The sequence below is a fragment of the Lepidochelys olivacea genome (assembly GCF_965140295.1).
Source record: "Lepidochelys olivacea isolate rLepOli2 genome assembly, chromosome: 17".
NCBI lineage: Eukaryota > Metazoa > Chordata > Testudines > Cheloniidae > Lepidochelys > Lepidochelys olivacea.
In genome coordinates this window covers 24,400,050-24,416,238 of record NC_140427.1, presented here as the reverse complement: position 1 = coordinate 24,416,238, position 16,189 = coordinate 24,400,050, and the positions used below count along the sequence as shown (strand labels likewise).

The window sequence follows — 16,189 nt, the reverse complement described above, 5'->3', positions numbered from 1 at the left end:
CAGAGACCTCCCTGACATTCTCTGCTTCAGCCCAGGGGCTGCAGGACTCTGCAGCTGGCAGCCACGGGGGCTCTGGCAGGGTTCCAGCAACAAGCAACGGGGGCCCTGCTAAGTTCCAGTGACAGGTGACAGGCCCTCCTCAGGGTTCCGGCAACAGAGGGGAGTGGGGGACACCTCAGGCGAGTGGCTGGGCATGTCCCATTTTCTCTTTGGGAAATATGGTCACCCTGCAGCTCCCAGCTGCCCTGGGCAGAGGGGGAACCCTACAGCGCCCAGCACCAGGGTGGCGGGGGAAACCAGAGAGCCGCAACAGCAGAACTCACAGGCAGGTCACAGCTCCCGTGAATTTTTGTTTATTGCCTGTGACCTGTCTGTGACTTTTACTAAAAACAACCATGACAAAATCTTAGCCCCAATCGTAGGCCCAGAACCCCTTGCTCTGAGCCCTGCAGGGCGGGCAGCGCATTCACCGCTGCCCGACCAGCCCCTCCAGTGGGAAACAGCTGTATCTCCTGGTTCCCTGTCACAGCAAACCGGACTGTCACAAGATTTTAAACCTACGGATTTCCAAAGGGTGCGCACACACACACACACACACACGCATGACTTGCACACGCACATATGCACACATGTAAGTGACCTGCACGCACACACATACACGTGCATACATGACTTGCACAAGTGCACACCCACCCACACACACAACCTGCACACACACACGTACTAAGAGAGACACACACACACGGCTGCGCACACGCAGCCTACATCAGTGATCCCAATAAGAATGCACTGCAAGATGTAATAAAATAGCACCAGGAAGACAGGGGGAAAATGCTTTAGAAACATAAAATGAACTGGCCTCTTGATGGTGCCATAGCACTACAGGCTGAGAAGGAAAGCGCTCGGTCCCTGCACATACCCGGCCCTGCACACCTGCCAGGTAAGTTCTTTCTGCGAGGCAGAGCAGTGAGGGGCTCAGGGATTTCTGCCTGCTCGCTGTGGACACTGCAACCTTTGGCCAGTCTGCAATGGTTTCGTGGCCACAGATCATAGTCTGTAATGCTCAGTTACACCCCAAATGCCTTCTGCCATTTTTCCTTAATGCAAGGCAGAGAATTCACAGGCCTGAACTCACAAAACAATACAGTTCTGCTCCGACATGCACGTTTGTAGCAAAATAGTGAGAACCTGCCCAGCTAAACTCAGAAGTGGAGCTGGGGCCAATTCCGGCCAAAGGAAAGAACAAAGCCTGCTCTGGAGTGCTAGCTGGAGAGGAAATCCACAGCTCCTCCTGCCCCAACCCCTCCCTGCGTGTGGCACGGAATGGGGAAGCAGACGCACTGGCTCTGTGGCACTCAAAGACGTGTCTAGTAGGCATCGAGTTTAAAGCAAACAGAAGAAAGCACTTCATACAATGCACAGTGAACTTACAGAACTCCTTGCCGGGGACTTAGTGAAGGCCAAAAGTATAACTGGGTTCAGACAAGAATTAAATCAGTTCCTGGTGGACATGTCCATCAATGGCTATTAACCAAGAGGTCAGGGATGCAACCCCATGTCCTGGGTGTCCCTAAACCTCTGACTGCCAGATGCTTTGAATGGATGATAGGGGACAGATCACTCAGTAAATTGCCCAGTTCTATTCATTCCCTCTGAAGCACCTGGCATTGGCTGCTGTCGGAAGACAGGATATTGGGCTAGATCAGGGGCCGGCAACCTTTCAGAAGTGCCAAGTACCAGAGGGGTAGCCGTGTTAGTCTGGATCTGTAAAAGCGGCAGAGTCCTGTGGCACCTTATAGACTAACAGACGTATTGGAGCATATGGTGTGCCGAGTCTTCATTTATTCACTCTAATTGAAGGTTTCGCATGCCAGTCATACATTTTAACGTTTTTAGAAGGTCTCTTTCTATAAGTCTATATTATATAACTAAACTATTGTTGTAGGTGAAGTAAATAAGGTTTTTAAAATGTTTAAGCAGCTTCATTTAAAATTAAATTAAAATGCAGAGCCCCCCAGACCGGTGGCCAGGACCCGGGCAGTGTGAGTGCCACTGAAGATCAGCTCACATGCTGCCTTAGGCATGCTTGCCATAGGTTGCCTACCCCTGAGCTAGATGGACCTTTGGTCTGACCCAGTATAGCCGTTCTTATGTTACATCTGCCCCCGTTCCCTTCAGTAGAAGAGGGGTGTGGAACAGGGCAGGAACATTGGCTATGGGGAAGCTGCCTAGGCCCTGGAGACCCTAGCTCCCAAGCAGGGCCGTGCAGGGCAGGAGGGGGCAGAATTTCAAAGCCAAGGCTGGTGGGTGGAGACAGGGTTCCCAGGATGGATGTTGACGGCTCCGATCGGAAGTTGCTGTCAGTCTGGAGAGAGAGGTGGTTGGCTCTGGCTGTCTGCGCTGAGCGACAGGACAGCTCCTCAGCCCTCCACACAGAGGGCACCGGGGAAAAGTGGACAGGATGGGCCACAGTCAGTGGCGGGCAAAGAAGAGCCATTGGCTGGGTCACGGTGGGGAGGTGCATACCGTACTTTGGAGGCTTGGCGCCTGGCTGCACGCCCAGCTGAGGAATCCCTGCAGGGTGAGAAGAGCACTGCAGTTAGACCCAGGAGCCGCATGGCACCCGGTGCCTGTCCGTCGCCAACCCGCCTCACTTGGCTTCAAGAGAAAGATGGTGCATGGGTGACTGTTCTGCACTTCACATTCAGAGGCACCTGCTACTACTCACAGCAGGGCCCAACACTTCTGGTGCTCCCGTGCCAGAGCTGCCCCAGTGCCCAGGAGATACCCTCTGAGGGGCATCCCATCGTGCTGTGGGAGGAGTCTAGCCATGCATGTTCCATGGGAACCAGCACCACTGAGTGACAGGATATGCAATTACCTGCTCCAGGTACAATGCCCGTTCCTGGCACTTGTCCTGCGCCGGGCACAAAGACTGGCACTCCCCCAGTCCCCGGCGTTACAACAGGTACCCCACCAGCCCCAGGCGTTGCGACTGGCACCCTGCCAGCCCCGGGCACGACACCAGGCACCCCGCCGGCCCCGGGCATGACGCCAGCACCTGTGGAGAGGAACGGGGGTTAAGGCCAGAAGCGCAGGCTGGGATGGAAGGGGACACGAGGAGCCTGTGCAGGCTCAGTGTGAGTATTTCTGGGCTGGGTCTCTGTGCCTCTGACATGGGCCCATTCAGTGGGCCAGACCCGTAGCCCTTCACACTCCTCGCACTCGCTCCGCATGGGGGTGAGGGCAGGCGATGGGCAGCAGGGCCTCTAGGAGCAACCCTGCGCTCTGCACGGGGGCCCTGACACCCGAGCTGGGCGGGGTCTTGTGTCTAGGATGCAACCCACACCGCATCAGCCACAGATACAGTCACGGCCTGGAGGAGCCACTTGCCAGCTGCAGGGTTGGCTGCCCTGGCTGCTTGGAGGCTGGAGCATCCTTTCCTGTGGTGAGTCGGGATTCAGACCCAGGTCAGAAAGACCAGGGCTCAGACAGCCCCCTGCAAGGAAGGGCTGTCTGCTGCTCCATGGCCCCAAGGACAGAGGGAGATGCAAGGCTGGGGCTGGAGCAGAGGGTCCAGGGCTGGAAGGAAGGGGAGGAGAGCCCGGGTTAGAGGGGGAGGGCTGGAGGGAAGGGGGAAGGGTTGTGGCTGGAGGGGGAGGGCTGGAGTGAGTGGGGGAGAACCAAGGCTGGAGCGGGAGAGCCAGGGAAGCCCAACTCACCATACTTGGCTGCTTTGGCAGCTGCTTTAGCTGCTGCTGCGGGACTGATGACTCCTGGAAGAGAGCGAGAGGCAGGGATTATAGTTCTGCCCTGGTGAACAGCCCGGCTCATTCACACTCTCTCCTCTGCCCAGCCAGGAACATGGGCACCACTGCCCCTGCCCAGCTCTGCCTCTGCTGAACCCCTCCTGCTCTTCCCCGTACACCATTGCAGATTCCCTCTCCGGCCGTGTCTGCACGGGCACAAGGGACCCAGCCTGCTCGCAGGAGCAGAGCAGCCTGCGTCTGTCTGACCCGTCCCTGTGCAGGCTCAGATCACCTGGTGGCACCAACACCTGCCCCTGTGTCCCAGGGAGATGGGCCAGTGGGATCAGTGGCTCTGAGCCTGGGGACGGAGGGACGCTGACTCTGGGCTGCTCAGACACCAGCACAGCCTGGCACTGCTGCCTGCCTGTGACGCAGCCGACTCCACCAGCTCCCATTTGATTACGGGCAGGTCCCGAGCCTGTGCCAGAACCGTAGTCAGCAATGAGCGGTTGGCAGAGCTGGGGTGCCATACCCAGATCCCACTCTGAGAGCGGGAGAATGGCAGGACTCCACCCCAGACAGGGAGGGACAGGAGGCTGGACAGCAGAGGGGTCACTCAGAGAGACCAGCAAGGGGGCAGGGTTACACTCAGCTCCGTCACTGGCCAACCCTATCACATGGTACCGGGGAGCCAAACCCACTCATCCACTACTGGAATAGAATGAGACGGTCTCCAATTCTGCCCGCACCTGGGACGCCTCCGACTCCACCAGGCACCAGGCCTCCAACTCCACCGGGCACCAGGCCTCCGACTCCACCGGGCACCAGGCCTCCGACTCCACCGGGCACCAGGCCTCCGACTCCTCCAGCTCCTGCAGAAGGTTAGATATGTGAAATGCAGCCGTGGTCTGGGAACGCAGGGCCTATAAAGGTGTGGAAGATGGCAAGGACTGAGGTAGGTAGAAAGTGTGGGGCCTTCAAATAGCACACAGGTGGATTGTAACGGAGAGCAGTGCTCAGATAGCAAAACACTGGGTGCAGTATAAGAACTGATTAAGAGAGAGAGAGAGAGAGATCTGTATGGAGGTGGATGGACAGTGGATGAGTCTGTTTGGGGCTGCGTGGATGGACAGTGGATGGGTCTGTTTGGGGCTGGGTGGATGGACAGTGGATGGGTCTGTTTGGGGCTGCGTGGATGGACAGTGGATGGGTTTGTTTGGAGATGGGTAGATGGACAGTGGATGGGTCTGTCTGGAGATGGGTGGATGGACAGTGGATGGGTCTGTTTGGGGCTGGGTGGACGGACAGTGGATGGGTCTGTTTGGGGCTGGGTGGATGGACAGTGGATGGGTCTGTTTGGGGCTGGGTGGACCGATACTGGAAGGGTCTGTTTGGGGATGGTTGGATGGACAGTGGATGGGTCTGTTTGGAGATGGGTGGATGGACAGTGGAAGGGTCTGTCTGGAGATGGGTGGATGGACAGTGGAAGGGTCTGTCTGGAGATGGGTGGACGGACAGTGGATGGGTCTGTTTGGAGATGGGTGGACGGACAGTGGATGAGTCTGTTTGGGGCTGGGTGGATGGACAGTGGATGGGTCTGTATGGAGATGGGTGGATGGACAGTGGAAGGGTCTGTTTTGGGCTGGGTGGACAGATATGGGATGGGTCTGTTTGGGGCTGGGTGGTTGGACAGTGGAAGGGTCTGTTTGGGGCTGGGTGGGTAGACAGATATTGGATGGGTCTGGTTGGGGCTGGGTGGATGCACAGTGGATGGGTCTGTTTGGGGCTGGGTGGATGGACAGTGGATGGGACTGTTTGGGGTTGGGTGGATGGACAGTGGATGGGTCTGTCTGGAGATGGGTGGATGGACAGTGGAAGGGTCTGTTTGGGGCTGGGTGAATGGGCAGTGGATGGATCTGTTTGGGGCTGGGTGGATGGACAGTGGATGGGTCTGTCTGGAGATGGGTGGATGGACAGTGGATGGGTCTGTTTGGGGCTGGGTGGATGGACAGTGGAAGGGTCTGTTTGGGGCTGGGTGAATGGGCAGTGGATGGATCTGTTTGGAGATGGGTGGATGGACAGTGGAAGGGTCTGTTTGGGGCTGGGTGGATGGACAGTGGAAGGGTCTGTTTGGGGCTGGGTGGACAGATATTGGATGGGTCTGTGTGGGGCTGGGTGGATGGACAGCGGATGGGTCTGTTTGGGGATGGTTGCATGGATAGTGGATGGGTCTGTTTGGGGCTGGGTGAATGGGCAGTGGATGGATCTGTTTGGGGCTGGGTGGATGGACAGTGGATGGGTCTGTCTGGAGATGGGTGGATGGACAGTGGATGGGTCTGTTTGGGGCTGGGTGGATGGACAGTGGAAGGGTCTGTTTGGGGCTGGGTGAATGGGCAGTGGATGGATCTGTTTGGAGATGGGTGGATGGACAGCGGATGGGTCTGTTTGGGGATGGTTGCATGGATAGTGGATGGGTCTGTTTGGGGATGGTTGGATGGATAGTGGATGTGTGTTTGGGAATGGGTGGATGGATAGTGGGTGGGTCTGTTTGGGGATGGGTGCATGGATAGTGGGAGGGCTCTTTTGGGGATAGGTGTGTGGACAGTGGGTTGGTCTGTTTGGGGATGGGTGCATTGGATAGTGGGGGTTCTGTTTAGGGAGGGGTGGATGGAATTAGCTGCATTATTTCCTAAAGGGCTCTCCAGACTCCACGAACCCCTCAGTGCAGGGAAGAGGAGTTTGCCAACTGAATACACAATGCGTCCTGGGCTAGTCCTCACCCGAGGGGCTGGGTTGCCCATGTCTTATATGTAACACGGACAGACCCCGTTCGCCAGTGGGCGGAATTGAACCTGGGCCTCATGAGCAGCTACTGCATGAGCTAAGAGCCGCATGGATCTTAGCGAAGGCTGCAGAACAGACTCATTACTCTCTCTCTAAGGGGTCTCGGTGCCACTAGATGTGACAGAGCCCCAAGCCCAGGAGGTATGTGGGTTACACACATTGTGGTCAGCACATACCACCCCTCCCTGCCCCCAAAGGAATCTCTGCCCCAACTGGGCTGGAAAGGTGATGGCACTCACCACGTGCCTTTACTTCTGCTCTGTTCACATGCGGCTCAGGCAGCTGCCTCACCCCTTCTTAGGAGGGCCCAGACTGCTCTGGGTGGGAGGTTGTTATTTCCTGGAACCCCAAGCCCCAGCTTTGGCCATGACCCCCTCCTGCTGGGACTCTCAGGGAGCCAGCAGTCACAGGGCACTGTGGATAGCCAGAGAAGGAAGAGTTGACTCACCGTACTTGGCTGCTTTGGCTGCTGCTTTGGCTGCTGCTGCCGGACTGACAACACCTGGGGACAGAAATGTGTGGAGAATGAAACTTGGGTGGAGATGCATTCCCCAGGGATGGAATCCAACAGACCCCATAGCATATCCCAGCACAAAAAAACACTGTTCCTGCAGCATGCTCTCCCACTGCAGGGACAAGGGGGAAGACCCCACCCTCAGCAGCACCTGGGGATGCTCCAGATTGCAGCGGAGCATCATGGGACTCTTTTCCTTCCCCTGCAGTGGCCATTACAGATCACTGCAGCAGTGAGGATCCCAGACCAAGTGGCAAGTCCTATCTCTCAGTTAAAGCAAAAGTTACCTCCAATGCCAGGCACCAGGGCTCCACCAACACCGGGGACCAGACCGGCACCAATGCCGGGCACCAGACCCCCACCAATGCCGGGCACCAAGCCTCCAACTCCCGGTACCACACCTGGTATGCGTCCAGCCCCTGTTGAGAGGTTCAGTGGTGAGGCCAGGGCAGGAAGCAGGGCTGTATCCCCCTGTACTCGGGGACCCATGATATGGCTGTAAAGGGTGCCCTGCCATTAGATTTAGAGAGATATGAATGGAGATCCTGGTTTGCCATCCACTCCCCCATTATCCTCTCAGCCCATAACCAGGCACCGATAGGGGCCATCCAGCCATCCCAAAACAGACCCACCCACTATCCTTTTCATGTCCATCCATTCACCCATGTGACGCACAGTGAATGCTGTGAAGTGCTCATTCCCAATGTTCAAAGTGCCCCACTCTGGCAGAGGCAGGAATCATGTACTGCATGTACACGATAGGCTGCAGGGCTGTTACTTTTAGCAGGTCAGACTGTTGTACCAGTTTCTTCCATGAGATCCTTTAATGCACTGTCTGGCTCTAGCTATGACCTGCTCAGATAAGGATGTTACACCTGGCGCTAATTCGTGGCTGATCAGTATAGTACAATTTAGCATTCCATTATGTCTCCCCCTTTAAATTCTACATTCCTACCAGTACAGACCAGACTGTTCAGTGTCTCTGAATCGTACTGGTTTTCTAATTACATGACCTGAATACATAACAACTAGGTCATCTGGCTGTCCATTGGTTGTAACAACTGTCTCTGGTCAGTTTGGAATCTTTGAATCTTCTTCTTATTCTGCATCTGCCATCTGCAGAATTTGCTTGTTGATTGTTCTTTCTGAAGAACAAAATGTAGATGTTGATCGCTTCTAGATGTTGAACTCTCCACTGTTGGTCTCAATCATGTACGATCTGGGGGCTGAATTCTCTTTTTTATAACAGCTGGAGTTGTCCTTCCTTTTTCTCCATCCTGTTTGACACAAACACATCTCCAGCTTCTAGGCCCAGCAGGTCCCAGAGTGATGTCTGTGGTAAAAGTGTTCCATAAGCACTTTTTGCCTTTGTATCCAATTTGGCTCCTTTCTTCATGTCTGGCCACTTTGGAGATAGATTCTTTTCCAGAGCTGGAACAGCAGTGCATAGTTGTCTTCCCACCAGGAGCTGTGCTGGGACTATATACAGTAGCCACTATTGGTGTTGATCTGTAGCTCAGAAGACCAAGGAATGGATCTTCCTGCCTTAGGATTTTCTTGTGTGTCTGTACAGCTCTCTCAGCCTCTCCATTCATTTGTGGGTAATGTGGGCTACTAGTAATACGAACAAAAGCATATTTTGTTCAGAATGACTTAAATTCTGCTGCAGTGAGTTGTGGTCCATTGTCCATCACAAGTTGTTCTGGAATACCAAAGTGAGCAAAAGTGCATTTCAGTTTCTCCATAACACATGTTGTGTCTTTCAATTACACTATTTCTATTGTGATACAGCAGGCCAGAGGGCAGCAGAAGGGTGATCAAAGGGAGATATGTAAGCCCCAGGATGATGAGAGCCTTATTCCCTGTAGAGGGAAGAGAGGTTGCTATAGATTAATTAGAGCACCTGAAGCCAGTCACCTGATAAAAACCCTCTGCTTCAATCAGACAGCTGGAGGAGTTGAAGCAGAGTGGTTTGGGGTTGGAGCAGAGAGCTGTTTGAAGAAGTGCTGTGGTAGGCCAGAAGACAAAGACCCTAAGTAAAGGGAAACCTGGTTTGTGCAGAGCAGAGGGACTCCACAGTCACAAGGGGTTGGGAGAAACCTGGCCCAAGCAGAGGGAGGGCAGGAAGTCCCACAAGCTGAAGGGCCAGAGAGGGAAGTAGTCCAGGGGAAGGAATTGCTAGTTCAAGTGAAAAAAAAAGGAGGACTTGTGGCACCTTAGAGACTAACCAATTTATTTGAGCATGAGCTTTCGTGAGCTACAGCTCACTTCATCGGATGCAACTTGGTTAGTCTCTAAGGTGCCACAAGTCCTTTTCTTTTTGCGAATACAGACTAACACGGCTGTTACTCTGAAATAGTTCAAGTGGTTTGCTGCTATCTCTAGGGCCCCTGGGCTGGGACACCAAGTAGAGGATTGGCCTAGGTCCCTCCCTCTCCACTCCCCTTCTCTGGGATACCAGTGGGACAGTTAATACCCCAGACCAGGGGTGAGAAATGGTGCCCTGAACCTCCCCTAGAAGAAGAGAAAGTGCGGGACCCATCATAGTAGTGCTGACAATTTGCCACACTATATACCTGGAAAAATAGTCCACAATGACTAGGTAATGATCTCCTCTGAATTTGCATAAATCAGCTTGTCTCTTCTAAGGTCTCTCTGGTAGGAGTGTCTGTACACTGCATGATCTACCATTGTCTCAAGTTTATTTGTATTGGATCTCTTTTCTAAAGTCCAATATCATCAAATCCTCTGAGTTCTTCCACCTTTCTCACTAGGCCTGTCATGGCTGCCATGCTGTGTCTGAGAAGGTTCTTGGTCTTTGATCACACACAATCTGAATGCACAGCTTTTGTCTTGTATTACTGTGGTGAAGTGGTCCATGCAGTTCAGAACACCCCCAGGGCTAGTCAGAGCGGTGTCAGCTGATTTCAGCTCTGGGAGGGGCAGAAGGGGATTGTAAATCCCTTCTGAGATGATGGTCACATCTGCTTCTGAGTTAACATTAAAGTTAATAGTCTTCCCATGAATATTCTGTTTCATTCTCCAGGCTGTCATCACACGATATATTGTATTAACAATGGCATGTGATCATCTGTAATGCTAGTCAACTCCCTGATTGCCTTGGTATGGCAAACAGCTACAAAATGTCCATATTATTTACAGGTGCATGTATTATACCTTGTGCCTTTGACTAAATATAAATCTGATGGACTATGAATTTTTCCATGTCTTGTACATTCTGTCTGAAAGGCGTTGTAGTTTGCCTGGGACTCCCTCATAGCCTCAGGGTTTTGGTGCCTTTTCAACTCATGCTGTGTCTGTTTACAGCTTCTAAGATACTTTCAGATGTCTCAAGTTGCTCCTGCCTTTTGTGCTACTTTTTGACAAGCTCAGCCTGCTTTGCTCTCTGAGTAGCTGTGAGTAGGTTTAAATCTACCTTTAATTGCCATTCCTATCGCTGTAGTTGTCTGTTGACTCAGTAATCAGCCCGTCTCTGATATTTTCATGTTCTGCATTCCCAAAATCAGTTGTCGGCCAATGCATGCAGAGCTATTATAAAACATTAAACATTTTCTCCTGGTTCTTGAATTCTCTGGTGGAAACATGCTCTTTCATAAACTACATTTTTCTGAGGTATACAGTATGCATCAGACATAGCCAGAACCTTTTCCTAGTTATCTTTTTGACTGTCTGCAGTAAAGGTAAAAGATTTAAAGATATGCTCTGTCTGCTTCCCACAGCATCAATTAATATTGATACTGGAACATCCCCAGTTTCCTTATGGAGTCTCATAGCAATGCAAAATCTTGAAAAATGTGGCTTCCAGTCTGGCCATTCTGAAGGGCAGAGAAGAACTGCATGATGATGAGATCCCACAACCTTTGTTGCTTTTGTTCCTTCTGTTTGCAACCTTTGCTGCTGTTTTCCTTCTGTTTCTGTTCTCCTCTGGCGCTAGTTTACTTCCAACACCATGTCTGTACTTCTTGTAGATGGTAAATTGCAGGGCTGCTACTACCCGATATGGATTGGCTACGGTGCTTCCTTCCCAGAGAGATACACTGGAGATGGGTTCACTCCAAGACCTTTCAGTGCTCTGCCTTACTTTAGCTATGACCTGCCCAGATAAGATAAGTGACACTGGGCTCCACCTACTGGCTGAACAGTAGAATTCAGTTTCACATTCTGGTACAGCAGGGTCTGCAAAGGTCTCTGCGGTGCCTGGTGTCATCGGAGACACATAAGGGGAGTGAAGGCTGGGCACTCCTGCCAGGTGACCCCCTGTGCCATGGGACCCTCGTATCCTGCTGCGCAGTGTGGACCGGTCTCCGTCTGCGCTCCATGCTGACGGCCCTGCTGCACGATGGCCTGTCTGAACTAACAGATGCCAGTGATGCCAGAAGGCTACAGATGCCAGCAAAAAGGACTCTGGCCTGCAATCAGGAAGCCCTGGGGAAAGGGCAAAGCTGCAGAGCAGTAAGAGAGGAGGAGCTGACTCACCATAGGCTGCTGCTTTCGCTGCTGCTTTCGCTGCTGCTGCCGCTCCTGCTGGGATTCCAGCTGTTTGGGACACAGTAGAGAGAGAGTCAGGGCTCTGAGACGGGGAGACCACAACCCCACAGGCCCATTGGTCAGTTGAATTGTGCAACTTCACCTCCAACTCCTGGGACGACGCCGGGCACCAGGCCAGGGACACCGCCGACGCCGGGCACCAGGCCAGGGACACCGCCGACGCCGGGCACCAGGCCTCCAACACCAGCCGCTCCTGCAGAGTTAGAGGAGAGAAACCCAGTCCCGGTCAACGTAAACTCTAAGGCCAGGTCTACACTAGGGACAGGGATCGATCTAAGTTACGCAACTTCAGCTAATTGAATAACGTAGCTGAAGTCGACGTACTTAGATCTACTTACCATGGTGTCTTCATTGCAGTAAATCAATGGCTGATGCTCTCCCATCAACTCCTCCTGTGCCTCTCACCTGGTGGAGTACCAGAGTTGACGGGAGAGTGCTTGGCGGCCGATTTATCACATCTAGACTAGACGTGATAAATTGACCCCCGCTGGATCGATCGCTGCCTGTCAATCCAGCGGGTAATGTAGACAAGCCCTAAGTGCCCAGTGGAGCTGGGCCACTGCAATTCTGCTGCTGTGCGCTCCCATCATGTCAGACACACCAGAGGAAGGGGCATTGTAAACATCCTGCAAGTTCATCTCAGCCCTACACTAGAGGGACAGTCTGATGGAATAGGAATTCATTCTCCAGGGGGATAAAACATCTTCTACTCCAGCAGGAACTAGGGAGGATGTTAAAAATCAACTGCTAAAGTTATACAAATCTGCTGGACTGGAGAACCTGCACCCAAGAGTTTTAAAAGAGCTGGCAGAAGAGGCCCAGAGTCATTGATGTTGATATGTAATAAATTTTGGAAACCTGAGCAAGTCCCAGAAGACTAGAAAAATGCCAATGTGTGCAAGTACTCAAATGGGCAAGTGGGATGACCTGGGTAGATATAGGCCACATAGCCTGACATCAATCCTGGGCAAAGATATGGAAGGGCTGATATGGAATGCAATCAGGAAAGTATTAAGGATAGCAGCATGGCATTTAGCATGCTCTTCCAGACAACAGGTCCCGTCAAAAAAGCCTGGCATTGTTTGTGAGGAGAATACAAGTCTGGGTGACAAAGAGAATAATGTGGATATTAAAGAGAGGTCTGGATCCTTTACAGTTGTGACGTTGCACCCCATAATGCTTTATAGAAATATGCCTATGAATGTAAATATGGCATAACTGGAATATGTTTTATGCTACATATGCCATGTAACATATCTCTGCAAAGGTTGTGATCTACTGAATGTATTCATCCTATTTGCATGCATGTATCATTTTTGTATTTGAAGTTATAAATATTGGCTGTGTACTTGTTTGATTTTAAGTAGCCTCAGTGAAGCATTTGGTTAGCTTCTTGAGAAAAGACTATTCTCAGTAAGTGCCCAATCAAGAAACACTTAAGCTGACAATAGACTTTGATAGATGCCAATCCACATCTGAGCTTTCCTTGGAACGTTCCTGTAGAGAACTAAGTCATACATAGACATGTGACTTGCCCAGGTGACTCCAAAACTCCATCTTGTAGAGGGAATTCTACAGAGGGGGAGGAAGGGGTTTCCACCCACAAGAGAGAAACTATGTAAAGCCCCGGGAGACCCCTCCATTTTGTCTTCAGCTGGCTCAAGAGATGGCCTCTCCGCCCCAAGGAGATGCCTTAAAGAAACTGGAACAAAGGACAGTAACTATGGGGGTGTGAGTGATTGCTGGACCCAAACTAGAAGGAGGCTAGTCTGCCAAAGAAGCTTACTGGAACATCTCTGAGGGTGAGATTTCATCTGTAATCACTTTCTTACTGTATTAGGCTTAGACTCGCATGTTTCATTTTATTTTGCTTGGTAATTCACTTTGTTCTGTCTGTTATACTTGGAACCACTTAAATCCCACTTTTTGTATTTGATAAAATCACTTTTTACTTATTAATTAACCCAGAGTAAGTATTAATACCGGCGAGGGAGGCAAACAGCTGTGCATATCTCTCTATCAGTGTTATAGAGGGCGAACAATTTATGAGTTTACCCTGTATAAGCTTTATACAGGGTAAAATGGATTTATTTGGGGTTTGGACCCTACTGGGAGTTGGGTATCTGAGTCTTGGAGACAGGAACACTTCTTAAGCTGTTTTCAGTTAAACCTGCAGCTTTTGGGGGACATGGTTCAGACCTGGGTCTGTGTTTGTAGCAGGTGAGCGTGTCTGACACAACCAGGCAGGGCTCTGAAGCCCCACGCTGGCAGGGAAAACGGGTTCAGAGGTAGTCTCGGCACATCAGGTGGCAGTCCCAAAGGGGGCTTCCGTGATCCAACCCATCCCAACGGTGCCCAGTCAGAATGAAGACAGACCGGGAAGCCAACAGGGGCCAGCCGTATCTCCACGTATTCAGAACTAGGCCCCAGACGAAGTTAAACTGCAGGGGGGAGCTTTAATTTACACTGTTGGCGATAGGTCCCTCTGGGACCAGGTGCCAGTGGGAAAACATCTGTAGCAGAATCTAGCTCTGGCAGACACCCTCCCTTCCCTTGCCCTGACCACCCCTCTTCTCCCTACTTAACATCCCCCCTCCACTCCAAAACGCCCCTCCCCTGGACCACACCTCCCCTACTTCACTTGACAGCCCTCCTCTCTTACACCTGTCTCTTCTCCCTCACCCGAAGTGACCCTCCCCACCTTCACCTGACACCCACTTTCCTCTCCCCCAACACGCCCCCTGCCTCACCCAGCACCACATGGCAGTGCCGGCTTGAGGTCAGTGAAGCCACCTCAGCCAGCCTTGCACCGCACGGATTCCCCCTACACCAGGAGTTCCCCATGGCCCTTCTCTTCCTTCTTGCATGCTGCAGTGTGCGCTTGATGGATTGGGAACTGAGGCCATTATGTATGAAGTGGATTCACACAGGCTGATGATAGAGCTGAAAAGAACATGCCCCGGGCCCTGGCGAGGGGCTCTGGGAATTCACTGACCGGCACATCCCAAACGGCTTCGCCCGCAGCCCTCCAAACTGAGCCGTGGGGCAGCAGCCTGCCCAGAGTGACAGGGGAACACGCTCTGTGCTGTCACACTGTCTGAAGCTTCCCCATGCTTTCTACTGGCTGCAGGGAGCCTGGCTTGTGGCCAGCGAGCGAGTTGGGAGCCCAGCTCCGGCTACCCTGCTCCCCATCACCAGTGGACCAAAGGCAGGAGCTCTCTATGCCACGTGCTGCAGGGCAGGGTGAAGCTCCATGGGGAACGGGGAGGGGAGGGATGTGAATATATCCCAGACATGCCAGCGGCTCCACTGATTGCTCCCAAAGAGACCGACTGTCTCTGGGCTCGGATCCAAGTAGCTACCCACTTCCAGGAGTGACAGGCGGGCACCCCATCACTATGGGCTGCACGGAGGGAGAAGGGGGAGGGAGCCAGCTTACCGTACTTGGCGGCTTTTGCTGCTGCTGCCGCTCCTGCTGGGATTCCAGCTGTTTGGGACACAGTAGAGAGAGAGAGTCAGGGCTCTGAGACGGGGAGAACACAACCCCACAGGCCCATCGGTCAGTCGAATTGTGCAACTTCACCTCCAACTCCTGGGACACCGCCGACACCGGGCACCACGCCAGGGACACCGCCGACACCGGGCACCACGCCAGGGACACCGCCGACTCCGGGCACCAAGCCAGGGACACCGCCGACACCGGGCACCAGGCCTCCAACACCAGCCGCTCCTGCAGAGTTAGAGGAGAGAAACCCAGTCCCGGTCAACGCAAATACCCTAAGTGCCCACTGGAGCCGGGCCAGTGCTATTCTGCTGCTGTGCGCTCCCATCATGTCAGACACATCAAAGGAAGGGGCACTGTAAACATCCTGCACCATCCTGCCCGTTCATCTCAGCAATATACTAGAGAGACAGTCCGATGGGACAGGAATTCATTCTCCAGGGGGATGAAACATCTTCTATTCCAGCAGGAACTAGGGAGGATGTTAAAAAGCAACTGAAAAAGTTATACAAATATTTCAGATTGTATAATTTACACCCAAGAGTTTTAAAAGAGCTGGCCAAGGTGGTTCCAGAGCTGTTGATATTGCTATGTAATAAATCTTCAAACCTGGGCAAGTCCCAGAAGACTAGCAAAATGCCAATGTGTGGCAGTATTCAAATGGGAAAGTGGGATGATCTGGGTAGCTATAGGCCAGGTAGCCTGACATTGATCCTAGGCAAAGTCATGGAATGGCTGATACGGAATGCAGTCAGGAAAGTGTTAAGGATAGCAGCATGCTGTTTAGCATGGTCTTAGCATGTGAGGAGAATACAGTCAAGGAGACAAAGGCAACTATGTGGCCCAGTCAGAGCGCAGACAATGTGGGAGGCCAACGGGGGCCAGTCTTTGTTCCCAGATCCTCAGCACTTGGCCCCAGACTAAGATAAGGTGCAGGGGGGGAAACTTTAATTTACATAGCTGGTGATAGGCCCCTCTGGGGCCAAGTCCCAGTGGGAAATCATCTGTAGC

General features: G+C 52.6%; 1 protein-coding gene across 4 annotated transcripts in view; it reads right to left on the bottom strand.

The window, feature by feature from the left end:
- ELN (elastin) overlaps positions 1-16,189 on the bottom strand; it is a 91,917-nt gene that overhangs the window by 10,540 nt on the left and 65,188 nt on the right. For 3 of the 4 annotated variants that reach the window (XM_084650792.1, XM_084650793.1, XM_084650795.1), the window contains 10 exons: positions 15,260-15,406; positions 15,116-15,163; positions 11,759-11,869; positions 11,605-11,664; positions 7,395-7,526; positions 7,042-7,095; positions 4,499-4,621; positions 3,723-3,776; positions 2,882-3,061; positions 2,527-2,574 (listed from right to left, as the gene is read on the bottom strand). In XM_084650792.1, coding sequence (XP_084506918.1) covers positions 2,527-2,574; positions 2,882-3,061; positions 3,723-3,776; positions 4,499-4,621; positions 7,042-7,095; positions 7,395-7,526; positions 11,605-11,664; positions 11,759-11,869; positions 15,116-15,163; positions 15,260-15,406 — 957 coding nt within the window. The remainder of the gene's footprint in view (positions 1-2,526; positions 2,575-2,881; positions 3,062-3,722; positions 3,777-4,498; positions 4,622-7,041; positions 7,096-7,394; positions 7,527-11,604; positions 11,665-11,758; positions 11,870-15,115; positions 15,164-15,259; positions 15,407-16,189) is intronic. The other variant, XM_084650794.1, reaches the window with a different exon arrangement.